The sequence below is a fragment of the Aythya ferina genome (assembly GCF_964211825.1).
Source record: "Aythya ferina genome assembly, chromosome: 17".
Lineage (NCBI taxonomy): Eukaryota > Metazoa > Chordata > Aves > Anseriformes > Anatidae > Aythya > Aythya ferina.
The window spans coordinates 1606686-1619763 of record NC_140316.1 but is presented as its reverse complement, the minus strand read 5'-3'; the positions used below and the strand labels follow the sequence as shown (position 1 = coordinate 1619763).

The following is a 13078-nucleotide window of genomic DNA, read 5'->3' as shown; positions in this document are numbered from 1 at the left end:
AGCAAGAGAAGTGGTTAGAATTACATTTTCTTTACTTTTTTTGTCTCATTTTTCTCTCTAAATACCTTGAATGGTGAAATGTCCTCCAAAATTACTCAGATTAACTTCTGAGCACAGGAAATATACTTACCTGAAATTTACATCTCTCTCTCTCTCTTTTTTTTTTTTTTTTTCCTGGGAAAAAAGTTACACTTATTCTCAGCCCAGCAGCTTTGATATTTCTCTTATTCATTTTATTTCACTGTTGCATTAACTGTAGCAGCATCACTGTGTTGCTGCTTCTTATTTGTACATACTACTTAGCTGCACACTTAGGCACACAGCATCTGGATTCTACAAAAATCCTCTCTTTTGATTTTATGATTAATTTCTACTGATTTTTCAGCAGCTGCATCCTACAACTTGCTCTACTGATCCAAAATCTGTAAAGCTCTCTTAAAATTTTAGGCTCAGTTCTTACTGGCAATGTTTCTTTAATCTCTTTCAATCCAAAATATTGTAGCATCAATTCCACTAATCTTTTGAAGGCACTCTTCTTTTTCATCTTCTTTTTGTAACATACTCAGTCATAGGCCAATAAAGGATAAAAGATCCTTTTTGTTTCATAAGTTTCAGCATTTGGAATGGCTCACATGAGAGATGCTTTACTCTGTGAGTCACAGACAACCATTACGTCATTATCAAACCACACAAAGGTTTGCTGCTTTCATCTCCAGAAGACTGACCAGGACACCCATCAGACCAATGGCAGAGACTCAATCAGATCTTGGAAATCCCACATCCTAGTCCAGCACAATAGCAATGGCTCCTTCTTCACACCCACACCCCCCTCCCTTTCTTCTTTTTTTTTTTTTTTTTTTTTAGAGGGCCAACTCTATGAACTCTGAATGACAGATTTTAGTTTTGATGTTAGCAGTGTTGCTATAGGAACACTCCATGCTTAAATCAATATAATCCTCTCTACCCTCTAGAGGATTTATGAAGCACACTTGCTGATAAACACTGAGATCTAATTTCTGTGCACAATAATGTGCTGTTGCTTTACAGTGTGTAGTTGAGATAAAGAATATGGTCTGACTTCTCAGTAGATACAGTATCCCCCTCTCTCTTTTCAGTGTGGCTCTTGTTTCTGAACAGGAGAATTGCCAGGTAATCAGCTCAACTAGCGATTAATGCCTAAATGAAGAAAGCACCCTGGCTGGATCTGCAGCCTTAGCTAACAGAAAACTGTGAAAATTCCCTTTATCTACTAATATCCTGCAAGCAAATCCAATTTTGCACTGGCATCTCACCCAACTGGATTCTTTTTACACAGTATATTTTGGCTCCAGCCAAATGTTATCACAAAGTACGGAAATGAGATAAATAAACACAAGAAAGCTTTGCAAAGAGAAAGGTTTAATGATTTCATTGTTTGAACTCTTTGAAAAACCCACAGTACATCTGCTGGGAATAAAGGATCTCACCTTATATGATTTATACCTGACAAAATTCATTAATTTACACCTCCAGTTCTTAAAAGAACCCTTGTAAGTGGATTAATTTTAATATAGAATAGACATAAGTCTTGGCATAAAGCTTGAACCTTTTATGCAAGTGCAAAGGCATTAGACCCTGTCATGAGATATTAAGAAAATCTTGATTCCCTCAGGAATGGAATATAGAAAGAAGCTAGTGAATTCTTTCAAAAAAATGGACAAGAAAAAGATGTTAAGTCCACTAGTAGATGGATGTCTGCCATTTGGTAACGGAAGCTACAGAAGGTACCTATTCTCAAAATAAAACCTGACTAGAAAAGACTTCCTTATGCGCATTTTCAGCCTTTAGAAGAAAGAAGTTCAAATATGTATTCCCTGCTCAACTCCAACAATAATGAGGACAATTATTTTCTTCTCAGATCTGGAATGCAGCACAGGTTTTCTGCTGACTTAACAGAGTTTGGATCAGGAAATTGCTGGGCATGACCTCATTAGTTATGAGCAGCAGCTTCACTCTTCAAAGGGGAAGAATATATTGAAGACCAGGACTTCCAGGAAATAATGCTCATCTAATTATCTGCTGCAAACCATAGAACATTGTTCAAAGAAAAGGATGCCAGGATTCTAACACCACAATTATTCACAGGAGAGGCAAAATTCACAAATGGGGTGGATATGTCTAACTTTTCTTCCAAATCCTGATCTCTACCATTGAGTAACAGTAGCACTTCCAGTTCCTCTGTTTAAGTGACTCTTGATCCTGTTCTAGGTATCTGTCAGTTTTGTGCCTCTCCCTTTCCTGAGGTTCAGGATGTGTAAAATCAGTGCTCAGAGCCTACTTCAGCATGTACACAGGCTCTTCAACAACTAGGGAAATGGCCAGCAAAATTAGAATCAGCCTCAGCCTACTGAGGACCAAGCAACTTATTCTTTAGCAAAAGGTACTCAAGGGACCTTGCAAGTTCAAACTGTATAACAAAAAATTAGAAATGGGTAGTTAAATCTACCTGGCTGCGTGCTGCCAACTAGTAGCCTGGAGGGAACTGTTCATGACAAAAATTCAAGATTTAAAGTCTGAGAGAGATTTCTAAAGTGGTAGCATCCCTTTCTTCTATGGTTTGAAATTGTGTGACATCTATGAACTATTAAACATGGGCATGATTTTAGCAAGTCATCCTATAATGCTATAAAATGGGAGGCAGGGCAGAGAACCCTCCTTTGCAAATCTGTCTGAGGCCTGGTGTGTGTTTTCTCAGACCAGATACAGATCAGATGGAGCAACATGCTGAAACAGTTTCTTACCATTGCCAAGGGAACAATTCCAACAAGATCCTTTTGGCAGATGAAGATTTCAGACAAGGTTATGTCTGTTGTCCCTTTCCGAGGGTATTCCACCTGCCAGGTGATGGGCTGCGTTCCAGAAAGGCTGCTGAAACTGGCTATTTCAAAGTTCATCTGCACGACCTCATTGAATAAACTGTTACTTCTGAAAGAGGAAAACAGGGAAAGGCAAGAGCTATTACTTTTGCTGAGGATGGCAAATGAGGTGAATCACATTAGCTACTAGAAAATGCAGCCATTTATATGCAGATATAACACAAGTCCCCTTCCAATCTACAACTTCTTCAGAGTATACAAAGTGAAATTATTCAAAATGGGTCAGGTGAACACTATGAACACTATGTGGAGGAATAAAACCCAGGATTTTCTGTCTGATGAAAGAAAAATATACTTACTCCATTATATGTTTATTATAATCTTTGTAAGTATAATTCAACCCTTCTACGAGATGGATTTGACCCCTATCAGCCAAACTTAAGCCCAGTGTAGTTTATGATGACAAAGAGCCCAGAATTAGCCCAGACAAAAAGACAAACAAGATTCATTGTACATCTCTGTCATCAAATTTGTATAAATCCTTAGCAACAAAACTCAGTGTAACTGAAGTAGATATATGCAGCACAGCAGCCATTAAAAAAAATGAACATGGCTAAATGAAATGGCAGAATGAAGAGAATATTTTAAGCTTAGAAGTATGTTCTGGATATTCAAAACCCATGCAACTGAAACCAAACAGAAAGAACAAAGCTATGGCAAGTAAAATATATCCTAACATCAGGAAACGTAAGATAATTTGAATAACAAACAGGAGAGACAGGCTGAAATTCTTTCTTTCACCTTAAATTTCTTTAACGTAATCAGAAATAAAAATATATGAAAGAAATTTGCTAGACTATCTGCTAGTTTATTTAAATAAAAAAAAAAGATAAATTATATGCATCAGAAAATATGCATTAACTTTTGCAGTGCTTTCCACATGTCTTTCCATATCAAAGAAAGTTCTGCTATTTCACAGCATAGTATTTCTACCAAACCCTATTACTATTACTTTCAAATAACTTCAATAATTACTTTCAAATAATTTCAATGTAATAATTTCAAAAGTAAGGGAAAGATGGGCATCTTCCTAGCTTCAGTAACCCATTTCCACCTTCGTCACGCCTTTGGATGTACTCAGCAAAAAACAGCTTCAATTTTTCCCTCTGATTTTTTTTTTTAAATGTACAATAAACAAAGGTCCATTTCTGAGAAAATCTGTCAAGAACTGATCATGTACAAAGCACTTATATTCTCAAATGCTAAACTTTCTTTTTACCTCTTGAACAGAAATCACCATTTTATTACTTAAGGCATGTTTTGTGCTTTACTTTGCATGATTACTTTGAAAGTAAATGTGTTCCCTTGATAATTATTATTTTGATTATGAGATTTCATTTGGATGGCTTACTCTGAAAAGTTTTAATACTGCCTAATGCTTTACATTTATTTCCTTGCTGTCTTGCTGTTTTTTTTTTTTTTTTCTCTCTGTAAAAAGAGAGACATTGTAACACTTTTGCGATGGTGGCATACTTCCTCCATGCATTTAAAGAGTGGTTTTATGTGGTAATGCAATAGATGGATGGGTTTAGCAATTCATAACTCAAGACTGGCCTATTCCCTTTTGAAGAGTTCCTACTAAATAAATCTTAGAGCTTGTAAACACAAGGCAACTGTGATAACTGTAGTTTACACACTTCTGGGACATCTCTAAATGAATACATACTGGATTGAATTTTGTAATTTATTTGAAAGCATGATTATATGCAAAGGTATCTGAATCACCTGAGCTACAGCGTTAATTTAGCTCTTAAAGACACCATTATGTCTTAGATTAATGACACCTGAAAGGCCATTATTTTCACCATTTCTAGATCTGATGCTTAGTAACTGACAGAGAAAAAGGTTTTACTTTTGATTGACAATCTCAGTGCTTTCACTTATGTTAAATAGGGAATAAATTTTTGCACATATCAGAGACGCTCTAAGAGTGAATATATGCCTGGAAAGTTTCCCTGATCAGAAAGTGTACAATTCTCTAAATAGCTTCTGAGCAGATGTGAAATGTGTGTCTTTCCAACAAAATCACACAACTCTGCTAGTAGGACCAGAGAGCAATAGGTGGGAAGTTACAGGCGGGAAAGAGCTTATTTCCAACCAGCCCGTTGATTCCTGATGCATTGCCATAGGTGAGGGCTGATCAACTCCTTCTGGCTCTTAGCTCTTGATTTACACCACCTATTTTTCCTTGTTACTTCATTTTCCAAGAGTTGCCTGGAGTTCTGCTCATCAACTGTCTATACTGCTTACCTGCAGGCACACACTTGAGCCTGGCTTTGAGCTCTCCAGCAGAAATACCCGAAGAAAAACTTTGGGTATGCTGTCTTTATTAAACATTTGATGGCACACTTAACTCCAATGTGGACAGATCACAGCCTGCTCTAGCAGCTGTTTCTAGGTATCCACACATCTTTGTCATGATGTCCAAGGAAATATGAGGAGATTACATCTGTTTTACATAATTCCTGACCTCACCTGCAGTATGGCAGTGCTATTTCATGCATCATGAACCTTACCTCATGTAGGCTACAGTGCACACTTACACACTTCCACTTCCCCATTTGGGAAGTGCTCCAGAGATTAAGTAGAAGACAGGGATTAGTCGGCTCTCAGTGTAGACATAGTTTCTCTAAGTTACTGTCTCAGGATGCTTATTCCATATTTCATACATATATAAATATTCTGTAGTTCATATGTGAAAGGGTTCTAGTCTTATTCCAGCCTGATAATACCCAGAGGATTCTAGTACATCTTTTGGTTTTTATATTATATTATTTTATATTATTATATTTATTATATTTATATTATAAGACTATGACACATACAGACTTGGATTATTGTAATCAAAGAAAATTTCAACATTTTTCATCTATTATACAAATAAACACACTCATTTGGAGTGCTGCGTGGCAAACTACAACTGTAATGTAAATCACACTTGATTACTACTATCTTAGTTGCATTCTCATCGATGTTACTTTACTAGAACAAAAAGAAACAGCCTGTATCTCTAAAAAGCACTAACTCCACCATAAGAAAGTCTTACAAAAACTGGCTTCCTTTCTCCCAAATGTAGAATTATAAGAATCACTCCTGCAGCACTGACAGTTACATCTGCCACTATGTGATCTTCTTGGGCTAAAATGAGGGATTTATTGCCCATGCTCTATTTATATACCATCTGTTGTAGACGGTCTTGAGGGTCAGACACTTCTAAATCTCTTCTCCACCACACTGTAGATATAGCAATCTCAATTTTGCATACAAGGAATGAAGGAGAGGCTGTGACACACACAAAGTCATGTGGCAGACTGTTATAGGGTAAGGAAGCGCTCTGTGATTTTCCAAATCTCAGGAAAACCACTGCATCATCATTACATTATCAATGGAAATGAGAACCATAGCACTTGTTTCTAGTCTTAAATGGTCTTCAGTGTGTGAATTTTAAATTTCAACACCATTCAGTACATGAAAAGTCTTTTTGATAACTGCTGAGCTATTCTGTAGAAGAAATCACTGCTATTTCCATTTACAACACTGCCTCAAACACCTGCTTAATTTCAGTTTCCAGTTCTCATTGAGCACTTTGGCTATCCCAGCCAAAAATCTTCTTGGCCTAGCAAACAGGCAGGCTTCTTCCCAAAGTATCAGACTCTAATGGTAGATATCAAAAATAGTACTAAAATTTTTGTACAGAATTCTCTAAAACATTGCTTAAATATTTCTTCTGTAAGATACACGGCACAGTAGCCAAAAATACATATGGAACAAAATAAAGTTTTTTTTGGTACTTTCTCACGATGACCTGCATAATTATTTCAATGCCTGCATTTGTAAGTAACGCACCCATCTCTTTATACAATGTCATACTACCATCAGTTTCCTTCTCTCTTCATACACAAGAAACTGAGAGATGATCAACAGCTGGGAAAGCATCCACTTGAAAAAAAATATGCCTTCAGAGATATGTAATGGCTGAGAAAAAAACTTCTCATGAAGCACATTTAACGTTCAGAGCTTGTTCACTGATTGAAACAGCAGTTCCTTAATATCTAACATTTACAACTGTTCAGCAGCCGGAACAGCAAGTAATTATGAAGCTTTTCTAAAATACACAGCACACAGAGATTGCAAATGAAGCTTCATGGAGGCTGGGCTTCTAAGAAATTGCTGTGGGGTGGATATATGAGTCTAATTTGACTGGACTGTGAGTTCTCCTGGGCCAATTCACTCCTCAGATTTATTTTGATTTATAAATATGTTAATCATTCATGGCTAGATTGGACCATGCACGTGCAAAGGGGAGTAAGGACTCCTTTTGATCTGCTAAACAGCCAATCCGGGTCTGAGTACACAGGCATTAAGTGAGGCACAGTGAACCCACAGCCACACCTTTGCAGGAGCAGCCGGCAGTGATTACATGCTACTTACTGGGTACAGCAGCTGAGCCAACAAGTTGGTGATGGGGTTCCTAATTTACCACTAGCATAGGATAGCAGTAAATTACTGACCTAGGAGGATAGGGGAAACTGTCCTGCAGAGCTGTGTGAACACTTCTAAGGAGCACAGTTTTAGAAAAAGAAGGTGGACCAGAAATTTTCTGTTAATGTAAAGATAATATAAAAGGCAGTAAAGGCAAAACAGAAGAGACACTGGGAGAAACTGCCCTGCAACTCCTCTGTGGAGCTAGGAGCTGGACTCAATGCTCCTTGTGGGTCCCTTCCAATTCAGGAATGGTCTGTGATTCTAACTCACCACATCTTGCCAGATGGATAGATAAACACACCCTTTTGATGTCAACTTGTGCAAATGTAACCAGGATTCTTGATTTTAGATTTTTTTGAGCATGATAATAAGCATTTCTTTGAAACTACTGACCATTCAAACCTTCAGTACTCTCAGGAGACTTTTCTTGCATGGAAACCCAAGACTGGCTGTATCAAAAGCTATATTTAACCCTCTCTTCAACACAGAGGGTTTAAAACATGGCATCATCACAAGCCATACATAAGACAGACTCATAATGTGGGTAATACAATAGATGCTAGAATGAAAAACAGATTCTGTTTCTCTGCAGAGGTCTAGTAACAGGTAGAATGATGTTTGATGTGTCAGTGCTGAAATAGCTTGAACTGGTCACACTTGGCCAGCACTCAGCTCAGTCCCCAAGTAAGAACCACAGAGCCAGTGCTGCAGAGGCTTTCAGGGTGCAGTGGGAGAAGGAAGGCAGATACTTACTAATAAAAACAGTGTAGAGATCTCTGATGATGTAAGATGCACACACAAACAGAAATCTTTGTTGAATGTCTGTCTACATGTGTGGGCCAGGAGTCTCTGATGAGAGATTTCAAAGTGTTGGGTTATTGCTCTGAGTAATAAAGCATTTTTGACTCTTAAATAAGTGAATCTTAAGACTGTTGCAGTTTAAATCAATAATTTTGATTTACTACTGTGGCTCTCAAAAGAGAAATTTTAAAAAGCCTAGATTAAAAACATTTTTGCCATCCTTTATTCCAACAGATTTTCACAGAAAGTCCTTAGGGAACTGGGACTATTTAGACAGGCTGAAAATTTATCAACTCTTTTCCTCTTTAATGTTATCCAGTTTGACAGTGACATCTCAACGCAAGATCAGCACTTACTAACTGACACAAAAAAATGAAAAGAGTACAAACCCCATTTTCCCCCACTTACACTTCACATCCTATCTTTACCAAAATTAATGGATTGAAGTACATTACCACCATGAACACAGAAGAGCTCTCATCAAAAGCCAAGGGTCAAACTGGACCCCAGAGTGACCTGTACTTCATCCTACCTGCATGCACACACCAATGTCTCTTCCCACTAAGACTGTAATGGGGTTCAGGACATATGATCCCCTGTTTCTGCTGTTTTCAATTTCTTCATCCTCCTGCAGCCTTTCTAACCACATTGGATAATGAATTACAGCAATTTAACCAAAATTAACAAAACACAAAAATTAGAACCTGATCTGGAAAGTGACTTACAATGATTTTAAAGATGATGGAATTATATGCACAGTTCTATACACATCAATTCCCTTTTATAGTCAGCACTCAGCTCTAACAAAGGGTGGGTCATTAACAACCCAGGTTCCTTTGAATTAGTCACCTATGAGCTAAACACCATTATATCTACCACTGTGCCCTTGAGCCATCCATTTCTGTTCTGAAAGGCTTGATCAGCAAATGGAGTACAAATGCTTAATATCACTTTCTTTCAGCAGGTCCTTAATAAGAGCTGTTACAAAGGTAATCCCTTTGCAAAACTGTAGAAAGCAAGTGGTAATTAAAGAATGCCAACTGCTCTACACAAAACACAGTTTAAATTTCTTATTTGCAATATTAGCCTAGCTTTCATCTTTAAGCCATAAAAACCAGCAGAGCAGAAATAAAACGATGATCTATTTTGGCAATTAACAAACAGGGAGGACATAATTTCATGAAAACTACCACATTAAAAGTATTATGAAGGTCTTCAAAGGAAAATATCTGAGGTATCACTTAGCAAACTCTTGAGCAACACAACAAAATTTACATGCATATCTTTAAACAGATGATATAATGCTATACTTGATTTCTTCATACAGTCCAGATGAGAGCTGCATTAGTTAATAAGGTTTCTTAGTTTTCTTGTCATAAACTGTGACATAAAACATAGCTTTTTGATTAAAGTAGTGGACTGAGACAAGAAATCTCATTTCACTTCCTAGCTCTTCCACAGCATCCTTTAATGACCTCAGGCAAGACACAAAGATACAGATCCTTACAGTTAAAATAAAATCAATAGGAATTAGGCATCATGGAGCTTTAAAGAATAGAACAGTGTCTGTCTACCACTTCAGGCACCTGAATATAGTAACTTTATGAGAACCATGATCTCAGCTGGGTTCAACCCAACTCTGTGTAGGACAGAGGCAGAAGACCATTTGTGGTTGAACTGCTGCATTATGCTGAGAGCTCCCACATGCTAGGGAAATTCTTAGCTGCATATGCACTGCCTGGGTGGCATAAGGTAGAGAGAGCCTAGGATGTGATCTTCCTTTGCCTTTATTTCCCATAATAATGATTTTATTTTTCTTGTAGTCTCAAACAAAAATTAAGAGTATGTGGTATCTATCTGACTTCTCTTTACAAGCGCTGCTCATGGATGCCAACCTCAGTCAGCGATGTTAACTGCTATCCTCAACAAACAGCAAAAATCATATTGCTGATCACAATACAGAAAAGCAGAAATGCTCCTCTCTTAGCCAAGAAAAAAGTTGAATGAGACAGTCCCTAGAGAAGGGAAACTTGACTGGGTATCATCTCACTGATTTCTTCCAAAATATTTTTTTAGAGTCACTAATAACTAATAACTGTCGCTGTCAAGATCACAGACTCGTTAGTCTTCTCTGAGACTACATCACATCCAGGCACATGATATAAGATTGATTTTCCCTTTTTGCAAAGGAAGTAGTCATGTGAACTTCCACCTCAGACTGCTGCCATCGGGTAAAAGCTATGTGCAAATCCCAGGACTAAGCTATCGCCATCTCACACTTTTATTTCACTTTCCACTCAGTTTGTACAAGATATTATCCTGCTAATGTCTTCATTATAATTTCAGATAACAAAATATGTAGGCAGACTGTTAAAGAAATAAACTTGCTCAGGGATTTGTCATCTCTTCTTGCCTCTAAGAAAGACATTTTTTACTTAGTATGCACTCAGTCCTGGAGTCTCTCCAGAACCACCTTAAGTAATCAGTATTTTCCTCTTCTGGCAACAGCAAGTGTTTAAGCACTGAAAATCTTCCAAGGAACATCACTGGAAAGGAGACCCTGAACACAGTTTCAGAGAGATTCACTGCAAACCCAGTGCTTACAAATGGTGAAAGGAAGTCAGAATCCTTCTGATCATCAGCATTAGATTATATGGCTCTTTCAGCCTTTTAAAAGCAAGATGAGATCAAACACACAAAAGCACATTTTACCATTCACTTTTACTTGCCTGGTTTAGTAGTTTGGGAGCATCCACTGAAAGGTATTCCAAGGCAGGATACCTTTTAAAAAGCAGCCTATATAAAGTTTTTTTCTGATAACAAATAACTTGCGTGTGTGGGTTTTACTTCATTTATAAGGGACAGTGCTGCTGTAATTGATTGATAAAAAGACACTCTGTGTGCTAAATCCATTTATGAGTCAGATGAACTCTGCCTCCTCTTTTAGTCTCTGCTTGTGTCTGTCACTCATACCAACCCATATTTCTAGTCACTACAATGCAGCATGACTCAGACAGAGCACCAATTTCTTGGGCATGGGCTCTCAGGTGCCAAACAGGTGCCCTGGCAGAAGGGCAAGGTACCCACAATTAGCAATGTGTTTTTGAAAACATGATCAAAATGGCAAAGAGATGTAGAAAGGTCTGATATTGGAGTAGCCCCCAAAAACTACCCTGCCCAGTGAAGATTTATCAGTTGCTATTGACAGTAGTTGATTTCTTTATCAACTGATTACTAATAGTGGACTAAGTGTTACTGCATGACACTTGTGGTCTGTTATGCCCTCAAGTGACACATTGATCAAAGAAAGGGATTTAGCCTAAGTGCTGATTGCTATGCAAAACATGCCTCCAGGTATTGCTCATGTAGATGTAAGTGTATCAGACATTTGCATCTGCTTTGTAGATGCAACTGCATTATGAATATGGTGGCAACACAAATCACATTTATTTAGAAGTAACAGCATATGTAAATCAGATGTTTGATATGCACATCTAACTTGAAAGTCAGATGTCTTCAGACTCTAGTTCCTATAGCTTCCTGTGATTTTTTTGATTTTTTTTTCTTTTACTGCTCTGCTAGAATATCTGCTGTTGGGCTATGCTTCACACACCAAAAATATTTGGGCATACAGGTCCCCATTCCTTTTCAATTTGGTATCTGCAAATGCCTCTTAGTAAAAAACACCTACCAAACTGATCATCCATCAAGCATGTAAAGTTGATAAAATATCTGCATTTCATAGAGGCAAAGGATGTAAAGAAATCATCCATGTAATGGCATAGTAAAGAAAAACAATATGTAAGTTTTGAGTACAATGGTGAAACAGTAAAGAAAATAACCAAAAGGTGAACTTATAATTTTTTTTTTTCAAACTTGCTAACCATGAGCAAAGTTCGGGGGACAATGAAAAGCCAAGCCTGTGGGTTATAGCACCATGCCCATGCTCCTCCCCTACACTACATTTGGCTATGACCGTAGTTTTTCTAATTCAAATACATGGAGAAGGTAAAAGGATTTTTCAGATGAGAAGCAATGATCAACAACTGGTTGGTGGCAACTATCTGGAGATACCTGCAATTTAGCTGAAGAGCTTTTCCAGGTGCCTTTGAAGCTGCCTGAATAGAGAGTAAAAGATCTTGAAATGAACCACTCCCTCTCAGAAATAACCTCAACAGTTGCAATTTCATCACAGAGTAAACTCAGTTTGTGTGGAGTTCCTTGGACTAGATGCTGCAGGCAATCAAATAATGCTGTGTACAACCTAGAGCTAGAAAATATCAGCCTGGGGAAGGTGGAGAAGTAGTTTTATTTCTTGAAAGTCAATATACTTTTGCAAGCTTCACTATGGAAGATTCTGCAGCAGGAATATATTCCTTTACCCCAATCTTGGATCATATTTCATGTGTCATTCCATATTATTCCCCTTACTAGTATTTGAAGAATATAAGATGTACTACTTAAATCTTACCCTTACCTTGTAAATTCTTTTCAGTGTTGTATACTGCTCATCCATTCTTTACCATGCTAAAGTAAAATACAATTAAGGTAAAGCAAAAACACAAACTAATCTAAGGAAATGTCTGAGCACTGATAGTAACATAAATGAATTGAACTCAGCTATAATAGTGCAAATCAGATGAAGCTCTATATAAATGGAAGGAACAACACAGGTGAAAATTAAAAGAGGAGGAGAGTCAGGCAGAGTGGCCTAATTCATTTATACTAATTATTTGTAAGTACGCTTACACTTGAGGGCACTGCCCCAGATAATAGTAAAGAGTGGTCCATGCTGAAAATGTGTTCAAAAGTTATCGCCATGATGACGAGGAATAGTATTCTGTTCTCTCAGATTATGCAGTATGATCTTGCAAGGT

The 13078-nt window shown here is 37.5% G+C and overlaps 1 protein-coding gene across 2 annotated transcripts in view; it reads right to left on the bottom strand.

The window, feature by feature from the left end:
- The window catches only part of TMEM132C (transmembrane protein 132C), a 225516-nt gene that overhangs the window by 61048 nt on the left and 151390 nt on the right, over positions 1-13078 (bottom strand). For both annotated transcript variants that reach the window (XM_084491633.1, XM_084491632.1), the window contains exon 4: positions 2781-2964. In XM_084491633.1, coding sequence (XP_084347759.1) covers positions 2781-2964 — 184 coding nt within the window. The remainder of the gene's footprint in view (positions 1-2780; positions 2965-13078) is intronic.